At 41.5% G+C, this 25541-nt stretch overlaps 1 protein-coding gene across 5 annotated transcripts in view; it reads left to right on the top strand.

The window, feature by feature from the left end:
* Window positions 1–25541, top strand: part of dscama (Down syndrome cell adhesion molecule a) — a 77854-nt gene that overhangs the window by 34746 nt on the left and 17567 nt on the right. For 4 of the 5 annotated variants that reach the window (XM_044041861.1, XM_044041859.1, XM_044041860.1 and 1 more), the window contains exons 4-11: window positions 16684–16830; window positions 17680–17958; window positions 18249–18524; window positions 18927–19223; window positions 20424–20699; window positions 21916–22194; window positions 22281–22400; window positions 23304–23483. In XM_044041861.1, coding sequence (XP_043897796.1) covers window positions 16684–16830; window positions 17680–17958; window positions 18249–18524; window positions 18927–19223; window positions 20424–20699; window positions 21916–22194; window positions 22281–22400; window positions 23304–23483 — 1854 coding nt within the window. Of the gene's footprint in view, window positions 1–16683; window positions 16831–17679; window positions 17959–18248; window positions 18525–18926; window positions 19224–20423; window positions 20700–21915; window positions 22195–22280; window positions 22401–23303; window positions 23484–25541 lie in introns of those variants that run through there. The other variant, XR_006361571.1, reaches the window with a different exon arrangement.

Raw genomic sequence — 25541 nt, 5'->3', positions numbered from 1 at the left:
GTGTTAGGCAGATCTCTCTCTTGGGATGGTACTGGAGGCCCAGAGGAAGGCGAGCCCTAATGAGGACATAGTTAAGGCACTAACACATTCTGAAGAAGCTGTGATCATTGCATGGTAAAAGGCAAAACAGTCCCTAGGAAACAGCTTGACCTTAGCTACTCCTTGTTTCCCCATCCAGTCATTTCTATTATTCAAATATATTTGAATAATATATCTGCTGTAAGTGGAAGGAGTCAGCACAGCAACACCTCATCTGCATAAGACTGTAGTTAACTGCCCTAGTAGCGCCTCGGGATATGAACAGATGGGAATGTTTAGCAACCGTACCCACCTACCCCTCTCACCCAAAACACACACATACACACATTCGCACATGCAAAAACCTACACGGATCTCCTCCGCCTCTTCTTCCCCGCCCCTCCTCTACCCGCTCTCCCTGTGCACCCCTACCACTCGGCACCCCCTTGCCAAATGTTCAGTTAACCTGTCAACTCTCATTGCCCAAAAATTCAAGATGCCATATGCCTCGCTCTGACTTCTAACCCTCCACCACCGCTCCTCTATGTCTCCTTCATGGTGACATGAAAGTCCCCCTTGTAACATGAGGATGTCTCTCCTCTGCTGTTTGATTCCAAGCATCTTGCTGAGATCACAGCAACTGCAGGCGTAGCTTGTCTTGTATAATAAAAGCAGTCAGTTAGCGTTACACGACACAGTGGGAGCACATTTACCTACGCAGCAATTGATGGGACTTTTGATGATCTACCTGGATAAGCAAAGCAAATAACTTTGACATGAAGTGCAAAAATGATGGATGTGGTCAGCTGGATGATGGGTGGATTTTGTGTTTGACTCATTGTTAAAATTAGCCTACAATAAACCAGCAGCCTTGTGTGATTACATCCAATATGAGTCCCTTCCGTGAGCTTTCTCAGCCCTGTCAAGTGAATTCCAGGCCATTTGCCCTTGCACAGAGGGCATCTCCCTGCAGGTTTGGCCATAGTGACAGTTTGTTGTTGTTTATAAGGTCATCCCCACCGTAGGGGGCAGCATATTCATTACAACCACCCCATAGCTCTGTTTGTCTTTGGCAGGCTGCTTCTCTGTGGGCTCCTGTCACAAGGTTAGAGGGTATTTACCATCATCTTCCTCTTGTCTTCACAACAGGCCAGTAAAGTCACAATGGCACTGAATTTTGTAAAGCGCTCACTCTCATGCACCAAAGCACATATTGAACATTTGTGTTTTTAGTTTGATGGTCTACTGCTATGTTAGGTGGTTTACAAAGATTTTATCAAAACTTTTCATAAAAGTTACAGGAGAGCTTTTCCTCTGCAGACACATTGTCCTCTGAAGTGCTTCCATTTCACTTCATCTTGGCTCTGTGATTATAACTGCTATGCATCGGTGGGCAGTGCTAGAAAAGTGCTACCACACAAGAACCAGTTTTGTAGCTTACTAGTTTTCTTAAGACAATTTCCGATTCCCCCATGTTTTATTTGCAAATACAAATTGCTTCACAAATGCAAGTTCTGTCAAAGAATTGTGGTGATAAGTATCAATGCACAAGTGGTTATATGCCCGACTGCATTTTGGGTCAATCAAAGAACACAGACGCTAGCCAATCAAATCACATGAATGCCTTTAGCTCAAACGTCACACAACCCAAATACAGCTCTTGTACAAATTATTCTCCTTATTGTGGATGTATTTTGTTCAAGTGCACCTAGCAATAGTTGATGTGAGGAACATCACATGACCGTCATAGCTGCCCATGCTATGTACTTAGCCATGTCAGGCATAGCTCCCATGACCTCCAATAGCTACCAAGATTTAGACCAAAAAGCAGTGCATACTTAGCGTGATACAACCTGCCTTTAAGCCTTAAGGGGTGTACACGGTTGGCCAGTACAACCTTACTTACAAAAACCTGAACTACCCCCTTTTAAGTTGAAGTTTGTCAGAGTAATGAACATCTCTGATAGGTGTGGCCTCTCAGTGAGGACTCATTGTCTAATTGTTGAATACTGGATGTTTTGTGGTTTTGGGACTGTCGGTTGGTATTTAATGATGCCACCTTGTACTCTCTGAAAACATGAAAGGTGATGCTTTACTTCATCAGCTGAACCGCAACAGTTAACATGTATCAATGGTAAAAAGAGAGACAGGGATATAGAGAAAAGAAGTGTCTGGGAGTGGGAGCAGCCAGCTAAGTGAGGTTGTTAGGAGGAAGCGCTGACAGTCCAATCCAGCACTGCGACCATACAAAAGACAGTTCCTTTTGTTTCTGCCTCCCTTTCTTCTGCCAGGGTAGAAATAGAGGGTGGATCTCTCTGAGTGCAGTAACCCACTGACACCTCCCTCTGATCTGCCTCCTGCACTCTACCTCTTCCAATCCCCCCAGTACCACTACTACCCTGCCCTCCCTCCACTACATCCCTTCATCAGCACTCTCCACCTCTCTCTCCCTCCCTCCCTCCCTATGCATATGCCATTGCCTAAGAGTCACTCTCCTGGTTGCCACAGTAACCAGCTCACCTCTCTCCCCATCTTTCTCTCTCTCTTTCTCTCTCACACACACACACGCACACAATGCACCTAAACAAGAGAATTGGTCTCAGTCTGGGAGTAGAGACAGAGAAAAGGGGATTGGAGGGAGGCATATTTCAGAAAGATTGCTGTTTCACAATTGTTGTCCTGTCTTTTCTGTGCAGATACCTCAGAGCAGATGATGCAAAGTATAAGAAAAGGAAATCCGGAGACATAAGTACCTGGGGCAACAAATGATCATTTTCATAATCAATTAATGTTATTTTCCCGATTATCGATGTGCTGTTCCCGAAAGAATGACATTCTCAAATGTCTTGTTTTGTCCACACAACATATTGTTATATGGTGTACAAGAAAATATTCACATTTAAGCAGCTGATAAATCAGATGAACTAGTTTTAATTAGTGAAATAACCAAAATTTAAAAATAGTTGACGATAAATTAAATCACTCCTTGCAGCCCACAGTATACTACAATGTTTTTTTTTTTACTGCAACAGTTACAGCCTGCTCCAGTGATATTTCCACACACCCCTCCTCCACATCAGTCCTCCCATGTCCTTCTCTGTTCCCCTGTCGTCTGCCTTGATGTCTCAGAGTGACAGTCATGTGGCGGAGAGTATGTCCATGCGGCATCTCTCCTTTCGACAAGTTATTCAGCACCTGAGCGTTCTCACTGTCCGTCTCTCTGTCTCCTCCTCTAAATGTGCCCAGTGTCCTATAACACCCTCATTAACTCCTAATTACTCTGGACACAGCAGCAACTGGTCGCACAATCAGAAAGAGAACAGAATGTAAATCACTTACATTTATTCTGATTAGTTTTTTTTTTCTTTTTCTTCTACTGGGTGGTGGCATGCTAAATGCTCCCCCAGTGATTGTGGTAATTTAGAGCAATATGGTAATAGGCCTGCTGATGGCTTATTCTCCCCTCACCAGCCGCTGTTTTTGTCCTTTCATGAGCTGTTGTCAACTAAATTATACTGGACGTTTTATTAGGTGTTTCAGCTCATTGGCCAATCAGTCCACTGATCTCTGATTATGACTTTTTAAAGCATGATTTAGACCATCATTGGCTCATACTCTTTTACTCATATAAGCTGAATAAGAATAGCAGGCCACACTTCTGTTCTGTATCTCTCTGGCATGCTATCCCACTAGTGTTTTTGTCCGCCTGAATCAGTAATGGTTATACACATAGGCATAAAGCAGGCATGCCTTTTTTTATAATAAGGTTTGTTATTCGTTATTTAGAAGTGATTTTACAATTATAAACCAGTTGTCAGATTACCCTGTGAGTGACATTATAGGTGTAAACATTTTTTAAGACTTCTTCGCTGATGTTCAGGACCTTAAATGTATGAATATAAATGCTGATGTACACAACCATGCATGTTATATTATGCATTTTAAAAAAAAAGATTCCGTTGATGCTGATCGTAAACTACACATGAGCAATATAGCGATGACAAACAGGACAGCCGTGCGCATCCATCTTTTGGCTGTCAGCATCTCCGTTAGTCGTGAATGTTTTTAGCTACCCTTACTTTTTACGACCTGGGACAGTGCTCCATATATTTTATTTCACCTTGCCTTTCACCTTCTTTTTATTTCACTTTTATTAGCGATGAGTGAAGTAAAAGATTAGGAACGACTGTAACGTTGTCGCTGAGCTCCATTGTGCTGTTGTTGATTTCTTCTCCCTCTTACATTTCAGGTTAGGCAAGTCACTGGGCAATGGGAATGGTGTCAATTGCCCTTTTTTTCTGTACTGTGTGAAATTGGCTTTATTCTTATTTACTGTTAGCAGCAGAACACTAGTGTGAACAATGTATGCAAACAATGAGATTCTCTTGAGTGTCCATCCATCCATCCCTCCCTCCTCCACCCATGCGGGCTGGTGTCTGGTGTTTATAGGCTTCCTCAGCAGGCAGGGTTGTTTAACGAGGGCAGGGGGACACTGTGGCACTAATTGCTGCGCGTGATTTATACCAGGCCAGGACCAGGCAGGAACACAGGCAGACAATGGTACTTTGAGAGCAGATGCTTTGCCCAATATTTACTTAACCCTCTGCTGGCGGCCCTGGCACTATAGTGCCACTGACGACGTGTCTGTTGGGAGCCATTTCACTGCTTGCTGTTCTACACAGTACAGCGGCAGCACTGGCTCGAAATGGGGGTGTGAGCAATATGGGAGGGTGGATTGAAGCAATTAGAAGGAAGAACTTGATTGGTCTCCTGATAATTTGTCTATCCAGGAGGAATTGTTGCTAGGTGATATAATCACACAACCTGTTTTCCAAATATTAGGTGAGGAAACAAATAGTAAACATGTGAAAGAAAGGACAAGAGAAATGTATAGTGAAGGTTTTTCATCACCAAATTTTTTTTTCTCTTCTGCATGGACGCACAGAGAGTCCTTCATGGTGATTATTTGCATATTGAGTGTTGTTCTATATTGAGCAGCATGATTTGTACAGTGCTCACTCTTCTGTCATGTGTTCGCAGTGATAGACACTTCTGTCCCACGCCTGTCTGCCCGCCTCATCTCGAGTGATAGTGTGAGACATCTTGGGATTCGTATCTGCAACTCAATTAGTCACACTTCAATGTAATTAGCAGCATAAGGTGATAAAGTATAGCACATCAATTCAATATGTTGATTGCTGACAGTTGTATTTGTCTTGTTTGTATTGTTTAAATTTATGACCAGATTTGTATGTTTCAAGCTTGGCCATTTTTATTTTTATTTATTTATCTCAGTATCCCTTACCTAAAGATGTATATAAATCTTCACACTGTGTATGAGAAACAAAACAAACCACGTAGCCACATGCAAAATGGAGACAATTGGAGGGAAACATGACTAGAAAATAAAAGAGAAGAACCTGATTCTGTCTCCAAAGCAACATTGATTGATATTCTTCAGGTGGAGCAGCTGTCAAGCAGCCTGACCACTGCAAGCTAATGCTCTGTGGGGAGAGTGGGGGTGGCGGAGGAAGAAAAAAGGCAAGAGATGAAAAGCAGGGAGACAGAGTGGACAGCTACAAAGAGGGAGAAAGGGAGGGTGAAGGGAGATGAAATTGAAAAGCAGTCATATCAAGGAAAGGAGAGATGTTTTTTTTTATTATTGTGATTTTGAGTCATTGCAGGAAGAGAGGCAGCTGCAGTGAGAACGTGATTACATGGCGGTCACGTCATCCTGTAAATACGCCTGTGCATTCTCCCAACAAAGATGTAACGGGGATAAAAGGTGTGAGGAGTCCGTTTGTTATTGCCTCTTCCATGAAAAGAGTAGTGGTTGATAATTAAATATGTCGTATAATTTACTAGGTCACACTGTGGGGCAGTGGCTAGCATTGGCGCCTCACAGCAAGAAGGTCACCCCCTTGACCCCTTGAGTCATTTTGTGTGTTCTGTTCTTCATGTATGCATGTGGGTTCTCTCCAGGTTCTCTGGCTTCCTCGCACAGTTTAAAAACATGCAGATTGGGAATTAGGTTAATTGGACACTTTACATTAACCGTAGCTGGGTCGGCTGATTTCGGCTCCAGCCCCTGTGTGACCCTCATATGGAGGATAAAGCCATAGAAAATGGATTTCTATAATTTTTATGGATGTAGTTTATATTTGTTTCACCTTTACAGAAATGTAATAAATGTTTAAAATGTTTAATTTAGGTTCCTTTAGGTTTAATTCAGGTTCGGGTGCCTTGTTTCCACCGAGTGGAACGGTTCGGTTTGGTACAGTACGGTGCATATTTTTTGTTGCATTCCCATTAGGAATAGTACCAAAATAACCCGCCCTTCCCTTAGGGTACCAGAGGGAAATGGTACGATACGGTTAGACCGGCTCCACCCAACGGCAGTAAGGGGATTGGGCAACAGAAATATGTCACTCCCTTGTGAGTTAAGCTTGATGTCTTGTTGAGACAAACAACCACAAACCGAGCACAAACAAGTTCAGCTCCTGGATGTACTCCATTGTCTGTTGTTGTGCGTGGCCATCGGGCACAGCCCCACACCTTGCCTAAAAAGTAAAGGTACTGTTCTCAGTCGAAACGCCCGATCCAGAGCTTTACCGTTCCAAACTCTATGGTACATGATGGAAACATCTATTTGTGCAATTTGAAATGTACCAGGAGTGTATGAGTGAATTTAAACAGAGAACATTATCTGCTCATAGCTTTTGTTCCAAACCCTCATATTAGTAACATGCGATACAAGAGCCTCTGTCATTTTCCCTGATAAACATGTTTATTAGTTTACATCTGCGTCTGCAATTACTTCAACATCTGAACAGGTTTAACTCCCACAGTATAATTATTGGCATTTTACAGGTTTTGTATCTTGATTAGCAGGTAAATTAGGTAACAATTTATGCAAACGACCTTAATAAGCTTGATAAGCATCTGTTCAAAATGGAGAAAAATATGCATGAAAGCATGTAACTTTTTACTTGGGTAAATTTAATTGGGTAATTCTACTAAACTACCCAATTGCATATAATGTACTGTAGTTATTAGCTAAATAGTATAATTTGTAACAGTGTATTGTGTTTTCCCAAATGTACATGTCATAATAATATTAATAATGTTCATGTTTAAAAATCCTTTTATATTTCATTAGTACTGAATCATATCAACAGTAAATACAAGCCAGACATTAAGGCTTTCCTTACTTATTTAGTAGATGTGTGCATGTATTTTATCAAAGTACAAAGTAAAGTAGATAGTTTAAAATCAGGCCCAGCATTAGCAGAACAGGAAAATGTACTCTGATTCTATTAAAAAACAAACAGTAGACATGAGCAAAATTAGCTTGCTCTCTGACTCCTTTATGAAAACTCAGGTCTTACAGACTGAAAACCAGATTAAATGTCATGTCAACATGTCGTTTGTGTTGTAGTGTTGTAGATGCAGGCTGTTGCTCGGGGCCATGATCAGAGCGGGTGACTCATTAGAGCGCAGCACTCTGTCTCTTCACTTTCTTCGACATAATCACTGTAATGTGGTTTGCAGTCTTTCCATTTATAGATAATGTTCATACTCGCAGTATGTCTGTCTGGGTTTCTTTTATATTTTCAACTCACCATTAGTAATAAAAGAACAGTTTGCTGGATTCAAATGTCATCTCATCAGTCTAATACTAGAAAGGTATTTAACAGTTTGCATTTTGTCATCATTTTACCATTGTAGTCCATCATGTATATTATAATGTGGTCCATTGATGCATTTTTGTTATAGTGCCACTCCACTAAAACCAGTACAGTTGAAAAGGTGTTTCTGTCTGTGGTGTAGTTCAGCACCATGGATAGCTCCACTCAGCTTGTCTATTAAGTTCAGTAAAATCTGCTTTATGGGTTGTTTTTCTCTTATTTATTTTAGATCAACACATGTTGGTGCTCCCATATTTTTTCTTTAACATTGGAACATTCGAAAAAATTCAGAAGTGAAACATTACAAAAGTCTTGTGGGAATTTACTTTTTTTTATGTTAGTACAAAATGAGGCAAGCTCCTGTTTTATATGCAAAACAGGGGCTGTGTGTTGTAGATTATTTTATAATTCATAGTTTGAAAGTGTAAAGTATATTTTTGTTTCAGTTTTTGTCAAGCAGTAGTGACCACTTGTGTTCTGTTTCTCTCACTCCCTTACATACCTTTGTCATTCTCCTGCCACTTCCTCATCTCTCCCCTTCACAGTGTGGCTCCTGAATATTTAATGAGCCTGAATTACTGAGGCCCTCAACAGTAATGACGAGAAAATCAGACAATTAAAGCAGAAGGGCTCCAGCTTTAAGTCTCACCTCCCCCAGAGGAGCCAGAGATTATTTAAAGTGGCACACTGTTTGATTATCTAATCCTCCTCGTGCCCCCTCTGCTTTACTCACAGTGCAGCATTGCCTGCTTCACTTGCCACTGCAAATTACCATGAAACACCAATGAGCACTGTATTTAAGTCCTTGTCCATAAGCGGGAATGTGGTGCCATAAAGTCCCAGGGGAATGGCACTGTGGGAGTAACTCTTTTACACTCAGGTTATCACAGTTTATCAAGGGCTTTGAGGGCTTGTCTTGTTCTCACTTATAAATATAATTAATAATCGTGTCATGATGTGCACATTTACATGGAAACCACATTGCTGCGCATTGAAATTGGCCCTTGTGTGGGCACAAATATTATTTCCAAGTGTGTCTCTGTCCAAGAGAGTGCCTTCATTATAGTTGATTTCTCTTCTCAAAGTGCCACCAAGGGTATTCATAGCCTTTCCCTTTCTTTAATTTGACACTTTCATCATACAGAAGTGGAAGTAGGAATAAAACAGTGAAAAAACACTGTATGGGACACCCTGATAACCCTGACCTGGTGTATGGCTCTTTGAGGGGAACATCTGCTGGCCTGAAAACAGGCACAACTCTTTCTTGCTCCCGAAACAAAGCCTGTTTTGTTTGGGGTTTGGCGATAAGTAGAATTGTTGTCAGCTTGACTTATTATCCAGACAAAGTGATGGACTGTGATTGAGTAGATGTTAATAGCTTCCTTAACGCCTGCTAGACACACATACACACACACACATATTCTCACACAGACAGAGATGAATATTCATGATTATACAGCTGAGGCTCAACACTGGCTCATTTAGTGTTGGCCAGAGAGAGACCAATGATAGCATTGTAAACACAACCATGAGGGGTTTAATAGCTCAACTCTAGTACTGGCTAATTACACACTCACACATGCACATAATACACACAGAGGTTTGAAAGATATTGTGTTGCCTCCGTAGTTCTGACTTCACCTGACGAACAGTTGTCTGCTGGAGGAAAAATGCTGTCTGGAAACAATGGAGAACAAAGTCCGTCTATGTCAGTGTCTGCCAAATGTATCCTGTGTATGAATATAGTCCATTCTTACACTGTCCAGTATTTGATTTGGTAAATTGTTGATGAGATAGAGTTTCATTGGTGTGTCCACACAGCCAGCTGTGCCTGCACTGCCAATGTTGTTGGGTTGACATGGCAGCTGCACAAGTGCACAGTCACATTCAATATATTCACCTTAGCGATCACCGTATGACTACAAAAAAAGATCTTTCTTTGCAGTTTCCGCATACTGTGTATCAGTCACATATGTCACAAACACAACATGTCCTATTCCTCTTTCAAAGTAAAAGCACTTTTAGGATTTCAGCACTTCCTTGATTCCCTTCTTTCTTTTTTCACCAAAGCTTTATTGTAATAAATGTGCGGGACTAACAGCTGTTTGGCTTCATACTGAAGAGTCCTTGTTGTTAGTTGATCACAGAGAAGTATTTAGACTATTTAAAAGTGTGTGTTATAATGTTTAAAGGCCTAAGAAGGTGCAACTTGATGATGTAAACAAAAGGTTCAACTAGTTGTTGATACATGGTGGCGTTTCATTTCTGCTTCTAACTACTTTTGTAGTATTTGTTTCATGCACTAAGCGGAAGAATGTTGTGGTTTTATTTCACCGAAAAGTAGAGCAGGACGGACGTTTCAGTCTCATGATTTATAAACGTCCTCTTTTATTCACTAAATCTGTTTCCGTTCCTTTCATTTTTCATTTACCTTTTATAGATACACCACTCTACCACTTTAAGTGTAAAAACATTTATGAGTGTCCTGTGTTTACTTACAAGAGCAGGCTGATGGAAACCCACCTACTGTTTCATAGAGATCTCAGGTGTCTTGTAGAACATTACTTCGAACACAGACAGGATCTAAAATTCCCCCCTTCTAACATGACAGAGGAATGTGGAGCAGGCACGAGGCTCAGCGCCTCAGGGTTTTAAGCCTCCCTGTTGCCTCATGATTTGAATATCGCTCAACATCCATTTGCATCTAGTTTTAATAGCAGTTTATTCAGTCAAGCAGAAGATGACAGCTTTATCTGTGGCTGACATATGAGGCTGTTAGCCTTAGGCTAGTATGTGTCTAGTTAATGAGCAGGGGATGCTGCTGCTGATTAGGAGCAGCCATTAAAAAAAAAAATAAAAAAGCAGCCCCCTACTCTGACTCGACTGTGTCACTGGCAGATACTGTAGGCAGCCGCTGCTGCAACTTTGTCATCCAGGTGTGATGAGAAATTAGGCCAGGTGCTCAATTTGTGTGTTTTCCTGCACACCCTCATTTATTTCTGCAGGAGCTTGGGCCACATGAATGTGCTGCTGCTTCTGAAGCTTCTGACACTAGGTGTACATTTAGTTTCATTTTTTCACCCCAAAACCCATTGACTTATTAATCAATTTACCATCAAAATTGAATCTTGACAATTACATAGTCAAAGTTGACTTTGCAATTCTCTTTGATGACTCTCTCTTTGCAGATATTTGAAAGCGTAAAAGCCTAAAATGACACCTTCAAAGGTCTATTTTGATTATGTATAGATGAAAACAAAGAACTGAGGAGACCAGAATTAGTTCATATTTGGCCGTCTCTAAAATGTGTATCTGCAGCTGACAATAAAATAGCAAATGCCAAAACTGGAATGCAGTATCTGGTGTTTGGCTAGAAAGAGGCAGTAGATAAGCTGACGTATATGTCTATATTTTACACTAAACTGTGAAGATTTGCACCTCAGTCAGTAAATAACATTCCTAGATACCCTTATACACCTGAAAAAAAGTGTTTAGCTACACATTAAGCTTTGTCAGTTTGTGTTTATGTGCACATGCTGTGCTTCATTTATTTTGGAAGTACAAATATAAATGAAGAAAAATCCAAAAAGATTTTGGCAGAATAATTTCTGTAACACCTTGGCGTACAAAGGTCTTACAGAAATGAAAGCATTTCAACTTTTCACGGTGTCATACATGCACATGTGTGCTTCTCCGCCTCGCCACCATTTACAGCACTGGGAGTATAGTGCTTGCTAAGGGAATGGCGGCCAGTATGTTGCTACGGCAACCCCCAGCAGCTGTCATTGTGCCTTCTGTAAGAATGACAAATGATTTTTATTAGATGGGCTCTAAATCGGTGGGATCTCCCTCTGCATAGAGCTGCTTATCCCAGCCTGATCAAACTGGAGTCACTCTGCCAATAACTCTAACCAGGCCTAATTACAACACAGGCCCTCCTGGGCTCATCATACACTCATTATTACTCACAGACTGCACCGGCAAATCTGGCGCCAGACAGTGTGTGACATTCTCATAGTGGGAAGAAATGTGGCATTACATATGGTGTTTAGATGGCTGCAGTATCAGACGATTAAAAATAAGTAGCTTGTTAAATGTTTTATTTAACTACACAGGAGTTGAATTGACAGTGAAGAGATGACAATGTTTTGCATAAATGTAAATATGCAACAGTTTTCTGTTGCTATCATTTTAATCCATCATCCACCAGTCACATATATCACATACAGTATCCTGATCTAAATAATTGTGATTCACAATGTGTTTGTTTGCAGATAGCACACCCCCATGTGGTATAAACCACTAAGAGTGTATTTTGTTTTTGTTTTTTTTCCTTCATGTCACTCATGCAGATTTACCCAGTCACAATTATCCTGCTAATTATTGTGGGTGCTTTTTATTGTCATACGCAATAAGATCATATATCGTCAGATCCCTTCTATAAATTATAAGTTTAGTATATTGTTTTGTTGGTCAAATGGTAATCACCTCATTCATAAACACTTTGATTATGTTGTACTACCTAATTATACTCATCTACCTTATATCCTATTTAAATAATACAGAGTTAAAATACCGAAACAAATACGTGAGAATCTGTAGCTTGGATTAAACTTCTGTTTGTTTGTTTGTTTGTTTGTTTGTTTACTTATTTTATGGTCAAACCGTGTGACTTTTAGTGGCCAAGGTTACAGTGACACTGTGAGCCAGCTGTCTCCAGGGACCATGCTCCACTCACTAATACACTCCAAGACATTCACGCTGCCCACAGAGTGATGAGTAAGCAGTTTTTTATCAGCATTGTTTAGCTGACTCCATGGGTTTCGTCATAAGCAGCACCCAGACTGTTGTAGTCCACAGACGAGACAATTATAATCTTCTCCCGAGGTTCAGATGTTTAAGGTCATGTGATAAAATACTGTAGTCATTTTTTGTCTCACCTAACAAAATGATTTCATGGTAATAACCAAATTTTTTGAGGATTGTGCTACATGCAGCACTGCAGTGTGAACGCACGGTGTGTAGAATGTCTTTGCGTTGTGTTCTATGCCGTGCACAGTATAAAAAATCCCAAAAGCTTATAAGGTTTGATCTTTACTTTGAGGGAGACAGGCAAAGGACTGGGTAAGACTGCTCAGATCTGTCAGATAGACAGTACTGACATTTTTTTGATAATTGCTCTGCATGAGCTGAATTAGCATATGAAAGTTGTCACTTTTTTTTCCCCTTCACTGGGAGCACACCGCTGTAAGCTAATTTGTAAGTCATTTTAGATGACAGAGAGTGGTTGTATCCCAGAAGTGCTCTTTCGTTCTTGATCTTTTATTTTCTCTTTCCTCCCCCTCTCTTTCTTTCTTCCCTCCCTCCTCCTCCTCCTCCCATTTCACCCTTCCTCTGCTCACGTCTCAATTATAAAACCAGGAATAATACAAGAAGCCAAAGTAACGCGGATAGGCAGATTGAAGTGTAGCTCAAAGTGCTCAGCGATGTCACCATGTGTCATTGTGTTACGCAAGCTTCTCGTATGTTAACCTGTGTGTCTAGTGATGACACATCCGCACGAGTGACCAACTGTCCTTGGTGAAAGATTTAACAACAGCAATGGAGCACACACACACTCATGATTCAGACTTTTCTTACTCTTTCTATTATGTCTCAGAAGCAATTTAGGTCTGATCGAAGAACCGCAAAGCATCCCCGTTTGTGCGAAACAAGGAGTCCACTTGCAGGCTCACTGTGGCTTATATGGGGATTAATTGAATCTATTGAGTGTGCATCCACAGAAAGGGACTTGTGTTTGTGGCACCATTGATGCCAAAGCAGCTGGTTGAGCCAGGGAAGGGAAGAGGAGACGACTGATGGTCCTGCGAGCCACCTGGGGTGAAGTGAAGCCATAGTTTCAGAAATATACACTAATACACCCAGGTGTGGACATGTGCCTAGTGTGCTCATTCACACACACACACACACACACACACACTCCAACACACTGCAGGAACAGTGGAGGCTGTCTCTTAGGTGGCATTAGTATGCAGTAGGTGGACCAGAGAGGAGCAGGGAAAAGTGTAGTGGAGCGCCTTTGATCGTTTTTATTGACCATTTCTCCATGCAGCTGTATGCTGCATAAACACATTGGCACTCAGTTACATGCACACACACGTAAAGAAGACAGATTCAGTGCATTTATACGTGCAAAAATAATACCTGAATAAACAGACCCACACAAGCCAGTGGGATCTAAGATACTTGCAGCGCTGGTGCAAGCAAAGACACAAATGTCGTCCATTTGCAAGGACATGCTATTATTGTTCAGTATATTTGAGGTGCGAATGTGCTGGTTCTTGGAATGATTTTCTGACTATTTTTAGTTTAGTTAATACCACCAACAACCATTATACATTGCAGTGTTGAAATATGCAACACCTGTGCTGCATAGGTACATCTGTTATCATCAGAACTATCTATCTATAAATGCAAGGAACATCTGTTTTGTCTGTTTCTGTTAATCGTATAACTGCCCAATGGGTCATTTGACCAACGACATCAATGTGTGCAGTGACGTCGTTGGAATAAGAAATATAAGAGATTTCTTAAACCTACATTTAAACCTGTTTAATGCCCTCATATATCAAATGTATGCAAAGGTTAGAAATTAATAATGCAGAGCCAATTTGATTCACAGGGAGACAAGAAACAATCACACACTCCCACATGTGAACACAAGTGTCTGTTTTAATGCACATTTAAAGCACAAGCGTACTCCCCTCTCTCAGCACTGGCCCTTTGTTACAGTGACAGGCAGTCTGCTCTAATGAAAGTTCTGCTCATTCACAAGCCTGCCTTGTCAACGTTTGATGCCAGGCAACTTTCAGAGGCAAAGAAGGGGAAAGAGACAGGAAGAGCAGAAAGGAAATACAGGAGAGACAGCCTGCATTCCTGCCTTTGCATAAAATGTGTCTTTCTATGAAAATGAACAGCCGCAAGAACAATTCAGGTTTGGTAATATTTCGTGTCGTGTCCTGGTAAATGAAACAGAAATTACAGACACATACTTGCAGTGTAGGTGTGAACTACCTTCCCTGTCCGCCTCATTTTACCACTGGTTACCTGTCATACATGAGAGCATCTCGACCACAAGCTGGGAAAAAAAAGAAAAAACTTCCAGGATATCAAATCCATGCTCCCTCGTTTCTAACTAGGTCAACACTTGCTCACAATAGCTTCCTCGACACACTCCTCTGTGTATTCCTCCTTCTCCTTCTTATTTCACGCTGTCCTCTCAGTCACCCCTTTCTCATTGCAACATTAATTTAATCTGTAAATACTGTTGGGAGTCATCTGTAATCACATCAATTTTCTGTGACTGTAACAACCTCAAAGGGTCCTCACACAAAAAAAACAAATTACACATTAAGCTTATTTTTGGCCGAGAGTTTTTTGTTTGTTTGTCTGTATCATAAAACATGTCATATGTGATCAAATGTAAAGATTCATAAGCTGCACTATTAGGCCCTTTTTTCATTATTTCAACATGCAGTATGCACAAGCCTTTACAAGCAAGTCTTAATCTGTGTTAAACTGTCATGACAGGGCTTAATGAGAGTAATTCAACAGCCCATAAAGTCTGCATTATATCTGCCAATATTGCCACAGTCCCCCCACCCTGCACTGGCCCCGTCTGACTTCCCCGTCATCAGCGACATGAAATAACCCGGCAGCCACCAGCTACAGCACACATCACTCCTCATAAACACCGACTACCTCTCTCCTCTGCCATGTGTTCACACAAATTTGCATAACATTAGCATGATATTAGCATGTCTGACCTGTGCAGCCATGCCTTATCAAAGTGCTCTGTGATCCCTGGCTGCCTGTGCTTTAGTCTGGAGCTGAGAAAAGGAGAGGGAGGGAGAGAGAGAGAGAGAGAGATCCCCTGGGAGAGATGCAGAAAGAGAGAGAGGAGAGCGATGAGCTACATGATAACGAGCTGTGTTACACTGCTGCACAACACACAGCCTTGTCACAGTGCCTCAGAGCTGTGCTGAGCTAAATGGGCTGCAGCAGATGTTTGGTGACTACAATCACACAGCGCTGCGCACCTCACTTGACTTGCAAATATTTGCTAAGAGACTTCAATATTGGATTTTCGGTGTTTTCTTCTTTTAGAATGTGTAAGGTAGCAATTTCAGTGCATAAAAAAAACGAGTGTGCGACACACACATGCACACATGCTTAAGCTTTTTGTAAGACGTGTATTTGTTGTAAAGTGCCTGCTAACTCCTGTGATGAAATCGGAGGATATTGATCTGTTGTTTGATCCTTTCTGATGTCACACACACACACACACAGTTTCAGAAACCACTTTTTTTTTGTCTTCTACTAGTCATTGGGATGTGTACAGAAAGAAAATGATTTATTACAGATTGTACAGAAGCAATGTGAGAAGAGAAGGGGACATGTTGCAGCAACATGAATGACCCAAAACAGGAAGAGAACAATATATTTAAAAAAAAAAAGATGGCAGCAAGAGTTTTTATAGACAAGACCAGCTGATCTGAGCCCCAGAAAATGACAGTGTCAACTTAGAGTATGGATGCATGCATGAGAAGAGATAAAGACAGGGCGAAACATAAATACTGCAACGGAAGCAAGTAAAGATTAGTCTTTCTGACCGAGCTTACGCTCAAGCTTCATTAATAATTGTGTGTGTATTACACATACGACAAGTTTGTGTTTCTTTTATAAAACGTGTTGATCCAGGCAACAGAGCTGAGTAGAGATCAAACAATGATAACTCTGTAGGCTGCTGGCAATAGATCATTATTAAACCCAGATGATGTACTGTACTTAAATCAGGTGATATTTTGCACTGATTGGTCCACAGTCACTTATAATTCATGAATGCTGCACTGTAACTGTCGCAACATTCATCAGTAATGCTCAGTAGCCTAATACGTTTTATTTTTTATATTAACAGTGTCGCGGTTTCTCATCACATCTACGGGAGCCCTGTATATCCTGGATGTGCAAATGGAAGACGGGCTGTACAACTACAGGTGTATGACACGCCATCGCTACACAGGAGAGACCCGGCAGAGCAATAGCGCCCGTCTCATTGTCTCAGGTAAGAGGATGTGCCTAAATATCTGTGTTGTTATATAGTCATTTGTGTTCATTCTTTAAATTCTCACTCATTGTTTACCATTTTATCCTCCAAATGAGGGTCATGGGGGCTGGAGCCAAACCCAGCTGATATATGGCGAAAGGCGGTTACACCCTTGATAGGTCACCAGTCCATCGCACGGCAAACACCCAGAAATAAACAACCATTCACTCTCACACTTGTGTTATTCAAATGAATAACACAAGTGAAAAAATGTGTACAAAATTTACTCAAATGAATGTTAATACATATCATGCAAGTCACCCTGTTGTATTTTATTTGATTTTAAATGCAGGTTCGTTTTGGTTCTAAAACGTGATGTTGGCGAAATGTAACAGAAGCATATGGAAATAAATTCATGCTTGTGAAAAACGATCTCGATAAATTGAGTAGAATGGAGAGTGACAGGAAAATACACATGAATTAAAGGGAAGATGACATGTGATAAAGGTCACCAGTACTCTGCCTGCACGAAGAATGCCCTCCCTTACCTTAAATCATTTAAAGGGACATGCCGCCAGTGTTTCACATAAATGTACTTTGAAAACAGCTGTGCACTATTATTTGTTGCTCAGAACTTAGTATGTGGTGTTTGCTAGAAGTTTACTACACTCTGCATATAAAAGCAAAATAAATCAAGACAACTTGGTCACTGTAGTTTTACTGTTAACCTTTTACACCACCTGACCATCATGGTGTTTTATCCACACAACCACTGTGATTATCATTACAATTAGACACGACAAACAGAACAGATGATCTTACCATATCAGCGTCTATAAACAATTTCCTAACTCCCTTCTCCTGAAGATCCCACCAACTCCGCCCCCCACATCCTGGACAGTTTCGAGCGCCGTGAGGTGATGGCATCTCATCGAGTGGAGTTGCCCTGCAAGGCCTCCGGTCACCCCGCACCCAAATACCGCTGGCTGAAGGACAACCGGCCGCTGGAGTCCGACACACGCTTCAGACAGAGTGTGACAGGCCTGCTGATAGAGAGAGCCCATGCCAGTGACACTGGGACATATGTGTGCGAGGTGTGGAACAGCTATGGCAATGCTGAGGTGGTTGGCAGACTGCTGGTAAAAGGTCAGTGCTCATGGGCTGTTGTTAAATCACTGGGGAGATTTGTATCACAGTGGTATGATGCTTCATAACAGTTAACAGCAGGGAAGTCTCATTGGTTTAAGAACTAGATTCCACTCAGTTTATTCTCACTCACTGATGTTGTTTCCTTCTTTTGTGTGGGTACCTTGTATGTTGCAGGTGGCTTATTTAATCTGTCACTGATAAAACAGGTTATGATGACATATCATTTTAATTTAATCGTTTTCAGTGAAAAGCAGCCACTGACTGAACTCTTCTGAACTTTCCTACAGAGCCCCTGAAGGTCATGGTGAGTCCACGGAAGGTGAAGGGGAGCGTGGGAAGCCAGGTGTCACTGTCCTGCAGTGTCACTGGCTCTGAGGAGTACCAGTTGTCCTGGTACCGGAACGGAGAGCTCATCTACCCCAGTAACAGCGTCCGCATGACAGGCCAGAACAGAGAGAACCTGGTAATGGCTGGTATGGCCAAGAGCGACGGAGGTGCCTATCAGTGTTTTGCCAGACATGGCAAGATGTCAGCGCAGGACTTTGTTCAAGTCATACTGGAAGGTCAGTGTTCTAAGAGGAAATACATGAGTGTGTCATAACCAAATTAGCATTTGCTTTGTGTGTGCACGTAGCATGCCTGTGTGCTCATTCTCTCTTCTGGGCTGAGAATGGTGCTTGAGTGCTGCAATACACCTGAGGCCCAATCTATGATTCTTTGATTGTCTGAAAGAGGGTTGCACACTGTTACAAAAGCTGGGAGTGCTGCAGTGTTTGTCTCTCATGACCCCCTCAGGATAAGGAGAATAATGATGATCGATGATGTTGTGGAACCAGAAAAGGGAGTTGTATTTGTTTGCTTTATACTCTGCTTTTTATACAACTGACTTTTGGTGGAAAGATATTTCTTGTAATTATCAGTGCAGAATCATAAAATGTTTGTTGCCATCTCCTTCTACTGACCAGATGGCACCCCCAAGATTCTGGCTTCATTCAGTGAGAAGGTCTACAACATCAATGAGTTTGTCTCACTGTCGTGCACGGTGAAGGGCACGCCAGAGCCACGGGTGACATGGACCCTGGATGACGAGCCTGTGATACGAGACAGCCGCCACCGCATCTCCTACTACACCAACACAGAGGGACACGTGGTCAGCTACCTCAACATCAGCCAGACCCAGGTTCCTGATGGAGGGGTGTATCGCTGCATCTGCAACAACTCGGCCGGGACAGTTTCCTACCAGGCGCGAATAAACGTAAGAGGTGCTTGTCAAATCAACTCTTCCAGCACATCATCACATATACACATCAACATGTCTTGATATATTCTGCCATGATATTTCTCTAATTGACTGTGTTTAAAGCACATTGGCGTGCCGATGTTAAAGGAATGCCAGACTACGTTTGTCAAGATATTTCAATTTTCATGTATAGGTTTCATGTATAGAAACCTAGTAATGTAGGTTCAGTCTATTCTTACATATCCAGATTACGACAAGTGCTTTTTCAGTCTCTATTAGGCGATCCTTCAGCATGAACTTCTCTCATGTTCTGCTTCCTACCCAACACCTGCTGATAGCTTTATATTGGGGCACCACTGTATGGCTGTAGTGTGGTCTGCTCTGTACAGAGACACGGTTGGCTGGATCGCTGTTGTCATGTAGTAGTAATACTGGATCATTCACCACTATTACCAGTATTATTCTTCTGCAGAGAGCAAGAGGTGCTTTCTGTACTCTGATTACTTTAATTTGATTGTGTTCATTCTTGCATGTTGTGAGGCTAAATAGGGCGATCCTTTAGCCATTTTAGCATGGTTTCTTGGATGCCGAATGCAGCCGAGCAATGAAGATGAATCTCCACAGGTGCCATTGCGGGGAAAGTGTAATGACTTTCTCTCACATCGTTGGCTCCTTAATCGCGCTAAAGAGAGTAGCAACCCAGGATATGCTCGGGCTCAGAGTACACTACAGAGCCTACTTAAACTGTTTTCTGCAATGCTTTAAAAAAGAAACCTAATAATCCAGTTTCCTGATAGACATTGAGCTGAGGAACTCTGTTCTGTCAGAAAAATAGATCAGAATGAGGTGCCATATCCAAAAATACTAAGCATGGACTTAAAATTGGAGCTGTTTATTTGTTATTTAGAGCAAAATATATGTTTTACAGTTGGAACTTTATGCTTTATGCTGGTTATGGGTAGGTGCTAATTTCAGTATGGGTAGATATACCGGTATCTGCGTCAGACAAGAAAAAGTGGAATAGAGTTCAAGGATGTTCACTCGCGCAGTCTGACATTCCTTACGGTTAACATTTCTAATTGTTATCATCTGAATAAATCAAGGCATGTCAACTTTGTGGTGTCTTGAAAAACACACACAACACAGCACAGCAATCTTTGATACTACCACCCCTGCCTCAAAATCATTTTAAGAGAGTTGTCTCTCCAATGTGTTCTTCAAGGGCCTGCCAGCATCAGACCGATGAAAAACCTCACTGCCATCGCTGGGCGGGACATGTACATCCACTGCCGTGTCATTGGCTACCCATACTACTCCATCAAATGGTACAAGGACTCCAACTTGCTGCCGTACAACCACAGGCAGCGGGCCTTCGAGAACAACGGCACATTGAAGCTGTTTGATGTGCAGAAGGATGTGGATGAAGGAGAATATACGTGTAATGTTCTGGTGCAGCCTCAGCTCTCCACACACCAGAGTGTCTATGTTACTGTAAAAGGTATGAACCCTAGTCTGGTCCGACTTCACAGTTACAGTGACTGGATATTAAAGCAGCGTCCAACATTGAGAAAAATTAAATCAGTTGCTGTAGCTGCATGTAATCTCAGGTACTCCATCTTGATTATTACCAACAATCTCCCATGTCAAGTAAACAACTTAGGCCATTTATTTGAGATGGGGTGTGACACACTATATTAAACCTGAGTATTTGTTGAGTACATTCATGGCAGTCCATCATTAATCTCTCAGTCTGCTTTGCCTAAGACACAATCCCTTTATCAGTCTGTTTGCTGACCCTAGTATGTCTTTCCATCTGGCACTTATGCTGTAGATCGCATTTAAAAGATACATTCTTTAAGTTCCACCTTGGTATCAGCCTTTCCTTGTAGAACACATTTTGAAACAAGATATTCAACCGGATATTTGTATATCGTAAAAAAAACACACACACATCACTGATAGCAAAGCACAATCTCCATCATCCCAGCCACCTTATCTGGAGCTCATCTGAATATGTAATGGCGTAACCTCAGATTTCTTCAGTGACGCTGCATAATTTGAAATGTCCCCCCCCACCACCTCTCCCTCTCTCTCTCTGTGGTGGGCCTTGACGTGCTAACGAGTGTGCGAGGGGGGAAATCACACACCGTAGACAAAGCTATGCCTCCATTCTGCCTCAGCTAATTTGCCTCTCAGCTGCTTAGCATTCCGCCACTGCCGTGAGGGAATCCCCAGGAGCCTATTATCCCTATTTTGTTGTGAATTAAATAAGCGCTGAAGTGCCGCTTATTCCAATGTTATTTTAAATCATTAATTTTCCAAAGCATCTGGTTCTCACGATGGCTACAGTGTCCCCAGAGAGCAGAAGAGAAGTGAGAGAGAATGTTATATGCATATTCTTTGAGAGAGAGAATTCGACTGCTCTGCATTGGGAGAAGTAATAAAATATTTCTCCCATTCCTGCAAAATCACAGCATAATGTTCTTACATGGAGAATAGGGTGATAAAGAGAGAAATGTAACTAATAAGGTACCACGGGGAGTGCTTTATAAAGTACCTCAGCCATGACAGAATAATAGCAGGGGTACTTCTGAGGCTCAAGTCATAAACCTGTTGTCTGTTGCTAAAATTACACCTAAATTATAGGCATGTTAACCCACAGGCCTGAGGAAAAACTCCTAAATGGAAAATATATTTGCACTTTTACTCTACAGTCCCACCCACCATCCACCCATTTGAGTTCCCTCGGTTTTCCATTGGCCAGCGAGTCTTCATCCCGTGTGTGGTCATGTCTGGCGACCAACCCGTCTTTATCACCTGGCAGAAGGACGGCCGCTCGATTCCAGCCAGCCTGGGTGTCACCATCGACAACATAGACTTTACCAGCTCTCTGCGCATTTCCAATCTCACACTGATGCACAATGGCAACTATACCTGCATCGCACGCAACCAGGCTGCTGCCGTGGAGCACCAGAGCCAGCTCATCGTCCGAGGTGAGGAGAGGGAGGTGAAGAGGGAAAAGAACAATACAATACAACAACATGATGTAGTATGAACTTTGTGGTGACTTGTCTTGCAGTTCCTCCCAAATTTGTGGTGCAACCTAAGGATCAGGATGGCATCTATGGAAAGGCGGTGATATTAAACTGCTCGGCAGAAGGCTATCCTGTCCCTACTATACAGTGGGAGTACTCTAAAGGTAATATATGATTACCATTACACATACATTACAGGCTGCAGTAACTCAAAGCTCTTCATTCCAGGTTTGGTGGACTGCAGCATGCTTAAAAGAGAGGGAAAAACACCATGGGTTAAATAACTATTTACAATGGATAAAATGCTGGGTCTGAGTGTGTTAAAAACCTCTTTAAGAAATTTGGTGGGGATAAAATCAAGGCTGCACATGGTTGGTTTCATGTCTGATAAAATGTCTGATAAGAAAGAAAGTGACACAGGTTGAAAATCGTGTAAAAATATCTCTACTGGTGGATACAATGCTGTCTGGGGGGGTGATCTGTTGCCTAATAAAATGTACCTTGTCTTTAAAAGACTGTAAAAACTCCTCGCAGGTCTTTTGTGTTGCATCATTAAAATAACAGGGAGAGGGGGAGGTGACTAATCTAAAACTTTAAATAAAACTCTTGGGTTTGAACGGTTCTCTAAAATCAGAGAACGGTAAAATCAGGCTTTTTTTTTTCTTCTTTTACTGCATTTTGGTATTTTTTCATTGAGTCTTTCCTTATTTCCTTGAAAACATGAATGCCAATTTCCAATTTCTTTCATTTTTTGTACAATCTCTTTTAAGTTGGTGTGTAAAATTGTTATACCAGGGTTGTGGATTAAAATCCAGAACAGATAGTCGAACCTATACGATCTAATGCCAACTAGTACACTTGATGTCCACCTTTGTGTTGCCTGTAATGTTTGTATTTCAGTCATAGAAAACTACTCACAGTTGAATGCCCTCATGTATATTTTTCATGCCATATTGTTGATAGGGTTAGTGTTAGCTTCTTCTGTGAGTATGGAGAGTAAAAATCTGTGAGCCAGGTTATGTTTTCCCATATATCCATCTTATGACTCTGTCTTTGTTTTGTGACAGGTGCCGGGGTCCCTCAATTCAAACCCATCGTCCTAAACTCAGGCTTTCGGATCGAGGTGCTGGTCAATGGCTCTCTGCTCATTAAGCATGTGCTGGAAGAAGACAGTGGCTTCTACCTGTGTAGAGTCAGCAACGATGTTGGAGCTGATGTCAGCAAGTCCATGTTTCTCAATGTCAAAAGTAAGTCTCATGGGAAAATGGTAGCTTTCTAAGTCTATATGGGTAACATACATCATACATACTAGTGTTGCAGGCTTCTAAAGACAATGATTTTTGCTTTGGTTTTATCTGATATGTTGTGCATTATGTTTGTGAAGTTTTTGCTAATATGATCACACCTGACTTTATGTAGCCCTTTCATCGTTTGCTCTGGTTGATCACGCTCAGTGATGCTGATAACATTAAACTAAAATATTCATGCTAAAGCCCAAAGGTTAAGTTCAACTGAAGTCGGCTTTGTCTGCAACAGTCACCAGCAAGATGTTGTCATGGTGGTGGCTTTGTGCTTTCTGCCTGAATGAACCCCATGAAAGCAATGCACGTGGCCATCTCCCCCTGATATCTTGGAGAAAGTAAAGCATTTATCTGCTGTGTGGCCAAAGACTTAGCTCCCCTCCATTACGCTCTGAATCCTGCATGCAGACAGTGGCTGCCATGTGGAAAAGAGAGCTGAGGGACAGAGGAAAAGGGGGTTGAAAGAGGAATGTGTTTCATGTCTGTTCCCCTCCTCCATGTGCCATTCTTTCTATCCTCTGTTGCACTACCTTTCCTCTACTGTACATTTTCACTCTTGTAGGCCACACAGTTCATCCTACTTTCAAAATTGCGATGCGTACAGTATAACCTTATATATTGGGCACCTCTCTAAAGCGAGAGATGTTTAACAGTCTACTTTCAGCACAGACTAGTGTCTCTCAATTTATTTATCTGTTTGTGTGTGACATGACTCCTCCTGTCTGACTAACTCATCGTGCTCTCCTACACGCAAACATATAGTATGCACACACCTGCATATGCACCAACTCTCAGTGTAGTCCTGTATGTCATTCAAGTGCACTTTACAGTGACTTTGAGTAACCACAAATCAGTTAGGAGAGAAAGAGAGTGGGCGCTCCTATTGGCTGTTCCACCACAACCACTCCATACTTTCTGTTCAAATTTAGATGGAAAAAGATGGAGATATCACCTCCGATCACCTGACATGTATGACACAAGTGTACAGTATCTCGCCATACTCAGCTGATGACAGAGGTTGACACAGACATTTTATGATCACCTATAACCTAAAACATCTATATTTTAATGTCCTGTGGATGAAACTCAAACATCCACTTTTCTACCAAAACTGCCAACTGCAGCTATAATATTTTCCTAATTTACACGTGGGTTCACATCTTCTAAATGTTTTTCATTTCATGAGGACAATGCCCATTGATCAACATATCAGCAAAAGCATCAGACAATGCACCATGACAACTGGACAAAACATGTAGAAATTCCACACCAAGTCAATCCCGATTCACACAATGGTCAAAAGTGCATGCACAAGACAGAAAAATAGTAAGTGGAGGTTGCATTCTACTGCATTGTAAATTGATTAGCCTTTTTCTTATTATTCGTTATAACATTCTGACATTATCATGTATCTGGAATATATCATATACGATTTACTGATCAATCAGAGTAGACTTAACATATAGCAGGATAGAAGCACAGCAGCATATAGACAATATTACAGGCGGCTGAACACGCAGAGACTTTATTTCACTGTTGGTTCCACAATGTTCCATTGATGATTTCAAAGTGATTCACCAGAGAACTCTTCTCTCTCTGTCCAAAACTGTCTTTGCAATGCACGCTTTCAAGAAGTAATTGCACAAATTTAGCTGCTTATCACTAATGCCAGTTTATTATGCCATCATTTATGTGTGACAATGGATTTGAAAGGATATTTGGGTATTTTTAGATTTAATCAGATCATTTGATGACACTGCAGGCTCTGTTTTATTATTTATTTAAACACCTATTTAATTATCTTTTTATGTGTATACTTGTTCGTTTTGAACATTTCAGAGGACACTTTGAGGATTAAGAATTTGTTTTAAGGTTGAGGTTAGGGTTAGGTATTAGAGTTAGGTTAAGGGATGAGGTTAGGCATTTAGTTGTAATGGTTATGGCAAGGGAATGCCTTATGTTAATGAGTGTCCTTATGTCATTGAGTATGCAGTCCACAGTAAC

The sequence above is a fragment of the Solea senegalensis genome, linkage group LG13, assembly GCF_019176455.1.
Source record: "Solea senegalensis isolate Sse05_10M linkage group LG13, IFAPA_SoseM_1, whole genome shotgun sequence".
Classification (NCBI taxonomy): Eukaryota; Metazoa; Chordata; class Actinopteri; order Pleuronectiformes; family Soleidae; genus Solea; species Solea senegalensis.
This window is presented reverse-complemented; position numbering and strand designations above follow the sequence as displayed.